At 39.9% G+C, this 14,587-nt stretch overlaps 1 protein-coding gene across 4 annotated transcripts in view; it reads right to left on the reverse strand.

Annotated features, from left to right (window-relative positions):
* Positions 1 to 5,685: 5,685 nt before the first annotated feature.
* The window catches only part of acer3 (alkaline ceramidase 3), a 92,532-nt gene continuing 83,630 nt past the window's right edge, over positions 5,686 to 14,587 (reverse strand). For 2 of the 4 annotated variants that reach the window (XM_049591602.1, XM_049591601.1), the window contains one exon: positions 5,686 to 8,228. In XM_049591602.1, the coding sequence (XP_049447559.1) occupies positions 8,150 to 8,228 (79 nt within the window). In that variant the 3' untranslated portion in view covers positions 5,686 to 8,149. The remainder of the gene's footprint in view (positions 8,229 to 14,587) is intronic. The other 2 variants (XM_049591605.1, XM_049591604.1) reach the window with 1 other exon arrangement.

A 14,587-nucleotide genomic window follows, 5' to 3' on the forward strand; every position in this document is an offset into this window, starting at 1 on the left:
GTAAGGTGGGATATAAACATATTCGGGCGTTTGGGGCAGCAAGTCCAGCAAGTGTTGAAGCTGCTCAGATTAAGTATGTGGGCGGGAGAGCCGTTCAAAATTCGATGGCAAGAAAAGGAAAAGTCGCCAGAATTTGTCACGCCCTAGTGGCCACACCCCTTAACATAGAGAAAAGCTTTTAATACTTTTTGATCAGCATGTTCTCAGGATGATCTGTAGCCAATTTGAAATTGATCGGACGAAATCCCTAGGAGGAGTTTGTTCAACTTTAAGTTGTGGAAATCGCCATAATGAAAAAATTCAAAACAAAATGGCCGACTTCCTGCTGGGATTTTACCATGAAGTCAAGAGACTTTTTTGTGCATCTCAGTATGATACATGTGCGTGGCAAATTTCGTTTGCCTACGACAAACTAACCCCAAGGGGAGGGGATTTTGGAAATTTGTAGGGGGCGCTATTTCGGCATTTCGCATCGACCTTGTACAACCACCCAAAAATATCGAATTTCAGATCCGGCCAGACGAATGTGGAAAGTCAGAAGCATTTTGAAATTTGGGAAAGGGGCGAAATTGGATACGAAATGCCATAATAATAATAATAATAATAATAATAATAATTAAAGCTGTAAGCAGCGATGAACGGGCCCTCGCACCTTCATGCAACTCGGGGGGGCTGGCAGGACGTCTTCTGATGTGTCAATTCATTTCTGTCAAAGTTAGACATCGCATGCAGGAGTGACTTGGCATATCCCTGGTACAGTGCTGGAATGACATATTTCACATTTTGTATCACTTCCTCTTTCCACTAGTTTGAGTTGGAGAGCACAGTAATTATACATCATGTTTTTATACATCAAATATACACCACAGCATTTAACTTTCAGATAAATCAAACAATAAGTGTTTGAGACCTACTTCCTGTAACCACTAGGTAGCACTATGAGTATCAGGAAATATGGTCATATAAATGTTTCCAGGGCAGAACTCATATGAATCATCTGAAGTTTGATGGAGATCAGAACATTTACGGCAACAATATAGCAATTTCCTGTTTCATGGCGAGACCTCAAAATTAAACCCTCTGCAGCACGTATTGACACTCATGATATGTCATGTTTGTGTACATCAAATACACACCACAGCACTGAAATTTCAGGTTAATCCAAAGATAAGTGTCTGGTAAAAAGTACTTCCTTTCACCACTAGGTGGCGCTATGACTATCATGGAATATTGTCATATAAATGTGTTCAGGGTGGGACAAATATGAATCATGTCAAGTTTGGTGGACAACGGACCATTTACTCCAAATTTATAGCAATTTCCTGTTTCATGGCGAGACATCAAAATTAAACCCTCTGTAGCGCACGTAGACACTAATGATATGTCATGTTTGTGAACATCAAATATAGACCACAGCACTGAAATTTCAGGTTAATCCAAAGATAAGTGTCTGATAAGAAGTACTTCCTTTCGACACTAGGTGGCGCTATGATTATCAGGCAATATGGTAATGAAAATGTGTTCAGGGCGGAACTAATATGAATCATGTCAGTTTTGGTGGAGCTTGGACCATTTATGCCAGAGCTACAGCAATTTCGTTTTTCATGGCGAGACCTCAAGATTCAGCGCTTGGAACCGGGCGCGCCATTCAACATTGGACAAATCTTGTGATAACTTTTGGTCACAACGTAGTCACGCTTACATACAGCAAGTTTGGAGCCAATCAGATTAAATCTGTAGGACAAGTTCGTTAATTTACAAGCTCTGGAAATGGGCAAAAATGCACAAAAGTGGCACAAGTAAATTCAAAATGGCAGACTTCCTGTTGGGTTTCGAGCATGGCTCCAAGAGACCAAGTTTGAAGTGGATCTGGTCAAGTCTGTAGGAGATGTACATTAAAGTCTGAAACATGACATTTCCCGTTGCCAGTAGGGGGCGCTATGTTTATCTCTAATTATTGACATGTAGATGTGTTCAGGGCGGGACTGTCATCAATCCTGTGAAGTCTGGGCAAGATTGGACCATGTATGCTGGAGTTATAAACTATTTCCTGTTTAGTGGCGAGACCCCTAACTTTGACACCATCCCACGGTCACACGCATTGACGAAAACTCAAGCTTTTGATAACTTTTCATCTTCAAGGTCTTGGGATGGGACAGACCAAGGTTTGAAGTCAATTGGATGAAATCTCTAGGACTAGTTCGTTCATTTATGACCCCTGGAAATGGCCAAAAATGCACCAAAATTGCACAGTAAATTCAAAATGGCTGACTTCCTGTTAGGTTCAGAGCATGCCTCCAAGAGGCTTTTTTGTACATCTCTGGGCGTTACATAAGCCTGCCGAGTTTCATACATGTAAGTTAAACTAGCTTCAGAGGCTGTTTCCTCAAACTTTTGTAGGGGGTGCTACTGAGCCATTTTTTGGAACCCGCACACAAGACCCTTAAAATATCAAATTTTTCACCAGTTCTGAGATGTGTGCAAAGTTTCATGAGTTTTCGGATATGTTAAGCCTCCCAAAAAGGCAATTCATTTGGAGGAATAATAATGTGTGTAAATATGTTCAAAATGTTGTTTTACTGAGATGTATGAAATCCAATATGGCCGCCACCTAGTGACGTCACAATATGCAAATTAGATGAGTTAATTTACTCCCATGACAAACTTTGGGTCATGATGAATAGTTTTCTCATTTACAGTATGCCTTTATCTCTCACCACTTTCAAGCCACAGCCTTTTGAAATGTTGAAATGAAAATGGAATATTTTCCTCAATAAACTCTGGCACTCTGGCACTGGCACCTAAAGGGTTAAAATGGAGACTGTGCCCCTGTCATGTCTGCATGTAAGATTTAGACACACACACGATGTTTCTGTGTTTGTGTGTAACAGCGGTTGCCATGGTGATGAAGTAGGCGCACCTGGCAGAAGAGCAGAGAGAGACAGACAGAACACAGAAAGACCTGTTTTAGTGGAGATTTAACTCCTCGAAGAAGTTCTTCCCATTCCCAAACCGTTGGTCCAATCATGAAAATAATGTGATGATGAGAGAGATAAAGTTATACAGAAGATCTGTTTAGTAGCAGTTGAGCTGACATGTGTGCGTCTTTAAAGCCGATACAATAAACGGTGTAGGAGGAGATGTTTTTTTAAGAGCATGTTTGAGGCGAAATCTTACTTTGAAAGGTCAAATAGCTCACTTCCTGTTGGAATTAGGTCATGGGTTTCAGCGCGTGATTTGGAAGTCAAACACACCAGTTTTGGTTTGATCTTGATATGACATTCCTACAGGCTGCAGTGGCCATTTTAGTGCACCTAGGTGGCGCTAGAGAGCCCATTTTGGCACTTTAGGGGTTAAAAATGTGTATTTGAAATTTCTGCTGCTGTAATCTGTCCTTTAAAGATTGTGAGACACACAGACAGAGCTGTGTGGCCGTGTCTGTGTGTGCAGCCATTGTCATGGCGATTACTGACTTGCCTGCAGGTGAGGGGCACACAGAGAGCTCATGAGAGCAGATCAGCAAAGGCTGTTTATAATGGGTCTGAACTCCTCGAACAAGTTCTTCCCATACCCAAACCGTTGGTCCAGTCAAGAAAATAAAGTGATTGTGAGAGACAGCCACTTCTCGTGAACGCACGTGTCGTGTTTTATATTTCTCGAGTCAAAAATGTGGTCAGAGGAGCGAGTTTAAAATGTGCTGCACCTAAGCTGTTTCCAGAAATCTCTCCTCTGAGTTTACATGGGAGTGAATGAGAAAAAAATCAGCGCTCCCTTCGCTTTGGAGCCACTCAGCAAAAATGTGTACGTGTGAGAGATTCCATGTCAACATATCTGTGAGCAGGACAAATTTTCCTACATTTTGTGGTATAAATTGTGTCTGTACAGTGAAAATTGTGGCCATGGCAGCGAGTTAAAGACAAAAGTTTTAGACAATTTTTAGAGCCTCTCCACTCTAGCTCACAGCACACCCATTATAAACTGACAATTTCTCCACTTTTGCTCATGGTACTTTGAGAGGCACAGATTTAAAAAACGGTAAAAGATATGAAAAAGATGAAAACATGAGTGAATAGATGAGACCTGTGGCAACATTTGAGAGTTGGAATGGAGTCTGTAGCACAAAGTATGGAGATGCTGTAAAGGCTAGAAAAAGCCCAAAGATTGGTCTCTTTCTCCCCCCTGCTGCCATTCATTTCCTATGGGACAGCTTTCGAAGATCGTCAGGACGTTTTTCTGACATCTCACCTTTGGGAGGCCATAAAATCCAAACTAATCGAGTAATGAAAAAGGTATAAATAAGATCTGATTAGAAGGAGTTGATCTGTCATCTGTGCAAGTTTGAAGCCGATAGGATAAACGGTGTATGACAAGAAGATTTTTTAGGAAAGGCAGTTTTAAGGCAAAATCTTACTTTGAAAGGGCAAATAGCTCACTTCCTGTTGGATTTAGGTCAGGGGTGTCAGTGCGTGATTTTTAGGTCTTCATGAGACGAACACGGCAGTTTTTGTTTCATGTTTCTACGACGTTCCTACAGGTTGTAGAGGCTATTTTTGTGTGCCTAGGTGGCGCTAGAGAGCCCATTTTGGCACTTTAGGGGTTAATTTCATGATTTTCTAAAATTTTTCACCGGTTCTGATGTGCGTGCCAATTTTGGTGAGTTTTTGCGCATGTTTAGGGGGTCAAATTCCAGTTCAAAGAGGCGGTGGGAGAAAGAAAGAATAAACGCACCAAAAACAATAGGGTCCTCGCTGACTGCTCTGTGAGCAGTCCTCTGCCTCTAGGCTCGGTCCCTAATAATAAAAAATCCTTGCATTTCAATAGGGTCCCCGCACCACTAGGTGCTCAGACCCTAATAATAATAATAATATTAATTCTTTCAGTTTCAATAGGGCCCTCGCCCTGCCTTCAGTCGGTGCTCGGGCCCTAATAATAAACGGAGCAGTTTCAATAGGGCCTTCGCCCGGCCTTTGGTCAGTGCTCAGGCCCTAATAATAATAATAATTATAAATCCTTGCATTTTAATAGGGTCCTTGCACCACTAGGTGCTCGGGCCCTAATAATAATAATTCCTTCAGTTTCAATAGGGCCTTCGCCCAGCCTTCGGTTGGTGCTCGGGCCCTAATAATAATAATAAACGCAGCGAAAACAAGAGGGACTTTGGCCAAGGTCCCTAATAATAATAAACACAGCAAAAACAATAGGGTCCTCGCCTTCGGGCTCGGTCCCTAATAATAAATGTACCAAAAATAATAGGGTCCTCAGCCGAGGTCCCTAATGATTACCTCCTGGTACAAAAAAACCTTTTGGTCTCTATATCTAATTTCAACTTTCATGACATTTATACAGGTTTGAACTTTTGTTTATATTTTATTGAGGCTTAAAGGTATGCATAATTAAGGGCAGGCCACTCTGAGTGACAGGCTGTCTGCTGATGGTGTTCTCACCACCCCTCACTCCTCCATAGAGCTAGCCTCTCGCCCAAATATGGTTACAAAATCCAAGATGGTGACAGCTGAAAAGCCAAACTCCAGGCTTCAAAACAGGAATCCACAAACGAATCGGTAACATCACATCAGCTACGTCCATTATTTTTAAGTCTATGTTACTGACACTGCAGCCTTTTTGATTTATTTAAATTGCATACATGTGTGCTATGGCACTTTCCAAGTGAGAGGCTAAGAAAAAGTTCTTAGGTAATCAAACTGTCTGACACATTTGCTTTTATTTGATTATGCAGGGCATCAGTAAAGACTGGCACATGAAGTTCAACAAAAATCACAGCGTTTGATAGACTTGATGATAGAGGCCAGAAGAGCAGAGTTTGCTCCTCTGGCCTCAACACATACATTTTTTTCACTTACAGCTACAGTTAACATCATTAGAACAACCTGTAACTAAAAACGTTGGACACATGAAATGAATAAGAGGCCAAAGAATCAGGTACCAGCTTTGCATTTAAAGCCGATAGTGTTTGTCCTGATGTCAAAACTGCTTGGAACCAGAGGACGGGCACACAAGGGACAGTTAAATGGTTTGTTTAGCATGCACATCAAGGCAACTTGGATCACTTGGACTACAACAATAAGGCACCCTCTTTGACAACTGCTCACCTTTACTGATGAGCAGCCATTTCAAGACAGTAATGTACATTAAAGATTCCACACAGACATTTGGACAATAGTTATTTTTCATACATTGTGCTTATGAATGTTTGTAACACTGGGTTCACATTGTTATACCCAAACATATAAGGGTTAGTCACACAGCATGTAAGCATAATAGAATATGAATGTATCATGTTGTCTGGAGATATCCCAGCACACAGCAGTTTAGGAGGCCACACAAATACAAATATCTCCATACAACAAAGATGTTGTGCATCTTCCAACAGTTACTTCAAGCTCCAGGTTCTATTGTTTCACTTCCATATCCATGATTTCACAGCAGCAAAATAAACATGTTAAATGCAAAGCCCTTCATTTCACACCACAGATGCAGTACATGAAAACTGAGTCAAAGATTCAAAGAGTTCTACAGTGGGTTTACAGTAGTTCCTCCATGTACAATGGAATGTTTGACAATGTCTGAAATAAGCTGGAAAAGTATGCCACCTAGTGGTTGGATCATAAACTGTTTTACAAAGATATTCCCCATCAGTGTGCATGTGTGCCGCTGGACTCTTCACCTGGATGCAATGATGTGAATAAATAGACCAGAAAAGGACTAATAAATAAGAGTGTAATACATTAAATGTAGTAGTATTGTTGGATATGTTTAAGTCTTCATTACCTGTAGATAAAACAATGTCAACACGTCTTTAATGAAGTACTTTTCTGACAAGAAGGGAAGGACCTTCACCTCCATTTCTTTTTTCTCACAGAACAGCAAGTCTTGAAGAGATTTGATGTTATGAAGGCAGGAGGCAGAAATGTTTGTGTCTGGTAGCCCATTTCCTGCAGCTCATGAAGATGCAATCATTCAGACATGTCCCATTTATTTGCTTGGTCCTTTGATTGAATATTAACAATTAGAAATAGGAAATCTTCCTCTTAAACAGGTTGTCTTTCTAGCTGGCTTCATTCGCTGGGTTTCAATTATCTGTAGTGGAGCTGATGCATTTCTATTGACGTTTCTGCACATTTACAGTATTTGATCAGACCATGCAGATGTTAGTCACACCCCAACAAACAGGTTTCTTAACACAACACACACCGCGGGAGGCTCATTGTGAGTCTTATACAACCCAGTACTCAACCCCTGTGGGCTTGAGGGGTGGCTGTAAAATTTTAGTCCTTCAGAGAGCACAAATTTGTGTGCAGTATCACTTTAAAGAATGTGAAAGTGTTTCACTGTCCGTAAATTCCGTATGATGATGTGTAACAAAACCATGAGAATTGCATCTCTTTCTTGAATACAACAAGAAAAGGCTTTAGCATGTCTCTCAAATTACATGACTGTTTTAAATCCCAGAACAACTTTGGCAAAGGAAAAAACAAAGGAATTTTCATTCCAGTCTTGGCATGTTTTGATAGGAAAATTTCAAGTAAAAATGAAGCCTGTGGCCAAGGAAATGAAGGAGGATCTCCTGGTCAAGACAGCTGAGCCACAATATCACAGTATCACTTTCCCTTTCAAGTTGGCAGTTTCTGTCCCAAAAACAAGACAATACTCCTTGAAATGGGATATGACAACACTATGTCATAAGTAGAGCTCCCTCGGCAACTTGTAAAACTACACATAAATAAGAATCTTAGTTGTATTTTAGTTCAGGAAGAGATTTGAATACCTACAGAAGAAGAATCATAACAAAAAAATATTCTGATGTAAATTTTGAATGACACTGTTTTCCCTTTTCCCAAACCGTAATTAAAATAACACCAAAACTCCCCTCAACATTTACCACTGCAGCAGATCACACGTAATGTTTGCATTGAAAATGAACAAGCAAATGAATTTATTACACCTGAATAAGATCACAGAACCCAGTTCTAACAAATAATGACTTATGAAAAAAAAATCCCAGCAGAAGCAAAGGGTCCCTGGGGTGGTACCTTGGGGTCTACCTGTCCCCTAGCTGTGTGGAGTTCTCAGCAGCGGGCACTGGCAGGTCCCTGTGCCGAAGGTGTCTGGATATGGCAGTCATCATTCTTCAGTTGATCCCCTTCCATTTCATTTCAACTTGTCTTCTGTGGTTCAATGTGCAACGTGGGCCAAACTCCACAAAGAAACTAGTTGGCATGAGACAGGACAAATAATTAAATGAATAGATGAACCCAATAATAAATTAATGCAATTAAATAAAAGCTGCTATATGGGGCGTCGGTGGCTTAGTGGATAGAGCAGGCGCCCCATGAACAAGGCTGTTGCCGAAGCGGCGCAGGTTTGACTCCAGCCTTTGGCCTTTTGCTGCATGTCATTCCTTCTCTCTACCTCCTTCACATGTAGCTGTCCTATCAATTAAAGGCAAAAACGACCAAAAAATATCTTTAAAAAAAATAATAATAAAATAAAAGCTGCAATATATACAATGGCTAAGGGCTAGAGCAGTGATATTGATGAAAAGATGTAGTGAGTCCCCAGGACCCACAGCTCGTCATTTTAGTGGGTCCAAGAAAAACTGATTTGGCCCCAAATAAAATTTGTGGTTTTTGACAATTTGGTTTTGGTCTAATGGCATATTGTTATAATTATGGTTATATTTATGTATGTTGGAAATGTATCTGGAAAAAAATCCCAAGTCTGAAAACTATATTTAGAAAAAAATACACAGAGTGTATATGTTGTTGTTTTTTTTTTTTGTTTTGTTTTGTTTTGTTTTTTTAAGGATTTTTTTTCTTTTTTTTTTGCATTTTTGCCTTTAATGCACAGGACAGGTAAGTATGAAAGGGGGAGAGAGAGGGGATTACATGCAGCAAAGGAGAAACATACAAACAAACATACAAAATCATTTCAGCACAATTAAACATACACAAAACAAAAAAAATGCACTTACACAATTGCACTACAATATATTCACCCATCGATTACTCTCCCTTTCATTTTATAATGTGTAAAATAGAGACATTTGAACAACGAATGTCACACTTCCTCATTTTTCCATTAAGATCTTCTGACAGCAATTTTCAGTTGTCCCAATAGTTAATAGTCTAGCCATGTAATAAAGGTACTTAAAGCAGTTCAGGTCTCCGTGATCTTATATATCTGATCCATTTTGACCACTATCTCTTAAATTTCTCCGATTGTAGTTTTAAAGCGAACGTCAGTCTCTCCATGATGTAGATTTCATGAACAGTTCTTTGCCAGTCTTCCAGTGTCGGTGCGTTGGGTTGTAGCCACTTCCTTGTTACAGCTTTCTTCACTCCAATCAATAATATCTTCATTAGATATTTGTCTGCTATTGATTGAGTATGCAATGCCATGGTACCAAAATACATTGAGCTGACATCAAATTGTATAGTAATTTGAAATATGTATTCCAGACAATTTTTATATATATATATATATATATATATATATACTTTATTAATCCCAGAGGGGAAATTCAATTTTTTACTCTGTTTGTCAATTACACACAGGTCCGAACACACACATGCACAAACTGGACCTACACATGCACTAAGTGGAGAGATGTCAGAGTGGGCTGCCCATGACAGGCGCTCCGAGCAGTTGGGGAGTTCGGTGCCTTGCTCAGGGGCACCTCGGCAGTGCCCAGGAGATGAACTGGCACCTCTCCAGCTACCAGTCCACGCTCCATATTTTGGTTCGGACAGGCAACCCTCCGGTTCCCAACCCAAGTCCATATGGACTGTGCTACTGCCGCCCCAATCATTAATGTCATGCCAGTAAGACAAAAGTTTCGGACAATCCCAAAATAAATGATAATGGTTGGCTGTATCCGAACCACACATCCTCCAATAATTTTTCCACTACCTTGATGTCTCTTCTGAGCAGGTGTTATAAAAAATCTCATGTTTTTCCATCCAAACTCCCGCCAGCTGTGTGAAGTTGTGGTTTTCCATTGTAATTTACAAATGTTTTCCCATTCATCCTCAGGTATGACCAGATCTCCCTCCCTTTCCCATCTACATTTAATATGCAGGGTGTTCGATTTTGAGGAGTATTGGAAACTTTTGTGTAATCTAGACATTAGTCTCTTTACAATTCCAGATTTGTAAGATGAAACAAAGACCTTCAGGATATCACTTCTCAAGTGCTCTGTCAAAATTGTATTTAATCGATGCCTTACTTGAAGGTATCTGAAAAAATCTTGCTTCTCTAAACCATATTCCCTTTTGAGATCATCAAAACTTTTCACAGACCCATTGTGTATGAAGCAGCAGTAAGCTGTAAGGCCCTTTTCCATCCATATTTTAAATATACTGTCTGTCCTATTTGGAATAAAATCTATGTCATATGTACACCAATGTAATACGTTTTCTGTACCCTTTAAATTGTATTTCCTAACTACTTTGTGCCAGGTTTTTAGTGTTGTTTTTATCCAGGGGTTACTTTTATTTGTAAGACTGTCTACAAGTTTTTTGTCTGCCATTGCTGCCTTTATAGGTGGACCCACAGATCCTCCATCTTCTATTTCCTTACACCTGGCCCTGAACTGCGGGTCACAGAGATACACCAAGGATCTTATTTGAGCCGCATAGTAGTAATCTTTTAAATATGGCAGTGCCATCCCCCCTTTGTCTTTTGATAACTGCATTACTATATATATATATATGTGTGTATATATATATATATATATATATATGTGTGTGTGTGTGTGTGTGTGTCTACATATATATATATATATATATATATATATATATATATATATGTATAAATATATTTACATATATTCTTGGTTTTTTACCCATCCAGATATATTGAGAAACTATTTTCTGCCATTCAATGAACTGTCGATCACTTATTTCAATTGGCAGTGATAGGAAGAGATACAGCAGGCGTGGCAAAATCACCATTTTGACCGATTCAATCCTTGAGGTTAGACTGAGAAAAGGTAAGTGATTCCATTTGGAGATGTCAGACTTAATTTTAAGGTTGAGAGGAATATAGTTGGCTTCAAATAATTTTGTAATGTCTTGGGTAAGATTAATTCCCAGATACTTCATTAATTTCTTGTTACAACTCAAGCTGTATTTAGTTACCAAATCATCTGGTGGGTTAAAATTAAAAATCATAGCCTGGGTTTTCTGGATATTTATCTTATAGCCTGATAATTGACCAAACATATCCATCAACGACATTAAAGTTGGTAGTCACTACTAGAAGACCAGGAATTTTAAGAGAGAGTGGAGATCCTTTTTGGAAATAAATGACTCTCCAGACACCTCTGCAACTTTACTCTGGCAAACTGGAAAAGCTGTTTTAAGGGGCAAAATAATTTCATACTCATCTTACAAAAAAACTAAAAGATACAGCATTGCAAATCGAAGTAGAAAAGAAAATTAAAGAACTTGAAAACACCCATGCAACTAATCCTACTGAAAGCATCTACTATGAACTACAAAATGGAACTGAATAAACTTAAATTTCTAATTGAAAGACTAAGGGCCCTAGTTTCGCAGACCAGGCTTCGCCAACTGGGTGTGGCCAGGCGGATTTTGCAAGTTTGGCACACCGTGCACCTGGTAACCATAGTAACACTATGGCGAACGGCACACCTGTAGCTGCTGCTGTACCCTTCGTAATTACGTTTGGTTATAAGAACTTCAAACAAGACGGCACCAACAAAAGAAGCGCAGATTGCAAAGTCTGCAGTATCAAAATTAAGGATGCTGGATAAACGACATCAAATTTTATCAGGCACCTGAAAACTCACCTGGAGAGGTCAGTCACATTAGCGCATATGCACGGTTAGCAAACATGTTTAGCTCAGCATCAGCTATGTAACATTAACCTAGATTGCTACTAGCTTTGGAACTGAATATTTGAAAAGATGAATGAATGTTAGTTTGCTTGTCACACTTGTTTGCATTGAGTGGTGTTGACGTGACGTAAAAAAAGGTTGGTAATGTTAATCATCTACGTTGCGCTGCCACCATCTACTAGCTAACGTTAAACGTAGAAAAATACATAGTTATACTGTCGGCCTACAGGCAGGTTACAGGTTTATTGTTGACCACGTAATGTTAATGTTACAGGTTTATCAGGTTACCATTACACTGGGTTTGAGAGAGAGGATAGAGGAATGTGTTAATTTATAGTAGACTTTCCATGTTGTTCATCTACAGGTTTTCTGAATTCAACAAAGTGAAAAAACTGGCCATACAGCCACGGCCATCCCAGACAGAAGGCCATTACTGAATCCATAATACAGGATCTCATCATTTCATGCAATCTGCCTCTGTCTTTGATTGACAAGCCTAGCTTCAAGAATTTCATGTCAGTGGTAGAGGAGAGATACTGCCCAGTAAGTGGAAGCACCGTAACCAGACGTCTGAGTGAGCTAGCAGCAGACAAAGAGTCCAAGATCAAATCCAAACTAGAATGACAGACAATGTGTCTGTGACTGTTGATATCTGGACTGACCGAAGCATGCGTGGCTTTTTAGGGGTAACAGCCCACTTCATGGAAATAGAGAAAAACAGCCCAAGCCTGCAGACAGTTCTCTTAAGTTGTGAACGATTCACAGGGTCACACACTGGAGAAAGAATAAGTGAGAAATTTGAGGAGATATGTGACAACTTCAATATAAAACACAAATTAGATAACATTATCTGTGACAATGCAGCAAATATGAGGAAAGCCTTCACAGTTTGTTTCCCCTCTGCAACAAGTGAGAGTGAAGATGGTGAAGACGACCTGGAAAACAGCAACTTATGGGAGGATATAACTGAGAATTTCCAGGACGATGTGGAATCTATCCAGAGCAGCTGCCGTCAACAGTGACTACAGTGCTTTGCACATTCATTACAGCTTGTTGTGCGAGATGGACTGAAGGACACAAAGACTCTGAACAGTGCAATGGCAAAAGTGACAAAATTCTGCAGTTTACTTCATTCCACTTGTGGGCTGAAAGAAGCATTTGAGGGAGAGTATGGAGCCCATCGAAGCATCCCCTTTGCTGTATCAACACAATGGAATACAACTCTCCGCCTTGTGGAGGCAATCACTGACCTGGATCTTCAAAGCCTAAATACTCTTCTGGAAGCCCAAGGACATAAAGGCCTGCGCTTATCAGCAAGAGAATGGAGTCAGCTGAAAGAGCTTGTGGAAATTTTGGCCCCATTTCTCAAGCAACAGACCTCACACAAGGGGAGAAAGTGGTGACTCTAAGTGCGGCTCTTCCTTGCGTTCTCTCACTCAACAGCCACCTCAACAGTATGCTGAATACAACTCGGCATCTGGCCGGTTTTGTGAAAGCTCTCCAGAAGTCACTGCAATGCCGTTTCCGGGGGATCTTTGCAAATGTCAGAATGGATGACTCAGTTCAACCCGCAGGAAATCTTCCATTTGGAGATATGGACACATTATCATCACATTATGCATAATTCATGGCTTGAAGTTTTCAGGCACCAAATTAATACTTAATTTAATACATTGTATACATTTCCTTCTCCTCCCAACTTTTCAGGCACTCAAATCTTTTCTCGCTTTCAATAACATCAGTAAAATCTCATTTAGACTTACTTATCGTTCATTAACTTAACCATCACCACTGTCAACGTCATAATATTGTAACTAACCATGATTTTTGTGCAACTTTTTCAGACCTTGTCTTGGCTGAGGCTCGGAAAGTCACCATACTTGCTGAAAGCAGTAGTGGAGAGGATGATAAGAATGAGCCACCTGCTAAAACTCCACGCCTTTTCACTGGCTACAGGAAGAAAAGCAACAAGAAGGATGACCATGTATCATCTGTCAAGGCTGAGCTCATTTGCTACATCCAGGTGTGCTCTGATGAAGAAGAAGCAGACTGCCTAGGTTTCTGGAAAAGGCATGCAAAGGTCTTCCCAAGGCTCTATCTTGTGGCTATGAGAGTGCTCGCTGTTCCTGCCACCAGTGCACCAGTGGAAAGGGTATTCAGTCATGGAGGCCTTATAATGCGCCCTCACCAAGCCAGGCTTAGTGCAAGGAAACTGTCCAGCTTGATCTTTTTGAAATGTAACCATTCTGTTGCATAACACTTTTCTAGGTCTTACAGTAGGCCACTGGAGGACAACTACAAGCTTGTTAATGTTTTGTGGCCCATACCCAGTGTATTGAGAGAAGAATAAGGTAAACCATTCTGATCTTATTGCAGGTTTGTTATTGTTACATATTTTGTTCTTGGCAAAACAACACAGGTGATTGTTTCCACAAAAAGGTTACTGTTTTGTTAGTAAAGGAGTCAAGATAGCCAATAACTCCAGTGATATTCCATATTTTGTTCCTTGAGTTTTACTTTTATGCAAGGAATCATTTTTGTCATACAAAGAAAGATGCCAATTTTCACAAATGGTAGATATCTCTTTTGGAACAGGTCATGTTTTAATATCACCAGTTTATAGACTTACAGTATATTTCAGATAATATTTCAGCAATAGTTTTGCTTTTTTTGTTAACAATTTTTTAGTTGCAAATGGCACAGAAG

The sequence above is a fragment of the Epinephelus fuscoguttatus genome, linkage group LG12 (genome assembly GCF_011397635.1).
Source record: "Epinephelus fuscoguttatus linkage group LG12, E.fuscoguttatus.final_Chr_v1".
Lineage (NCBI taxonomy): Eukaryota > Metazoa > Chordata > Actinopteri > Perciformes > Serranidae > Epinephelus > Epinephelus fuscoguttatus.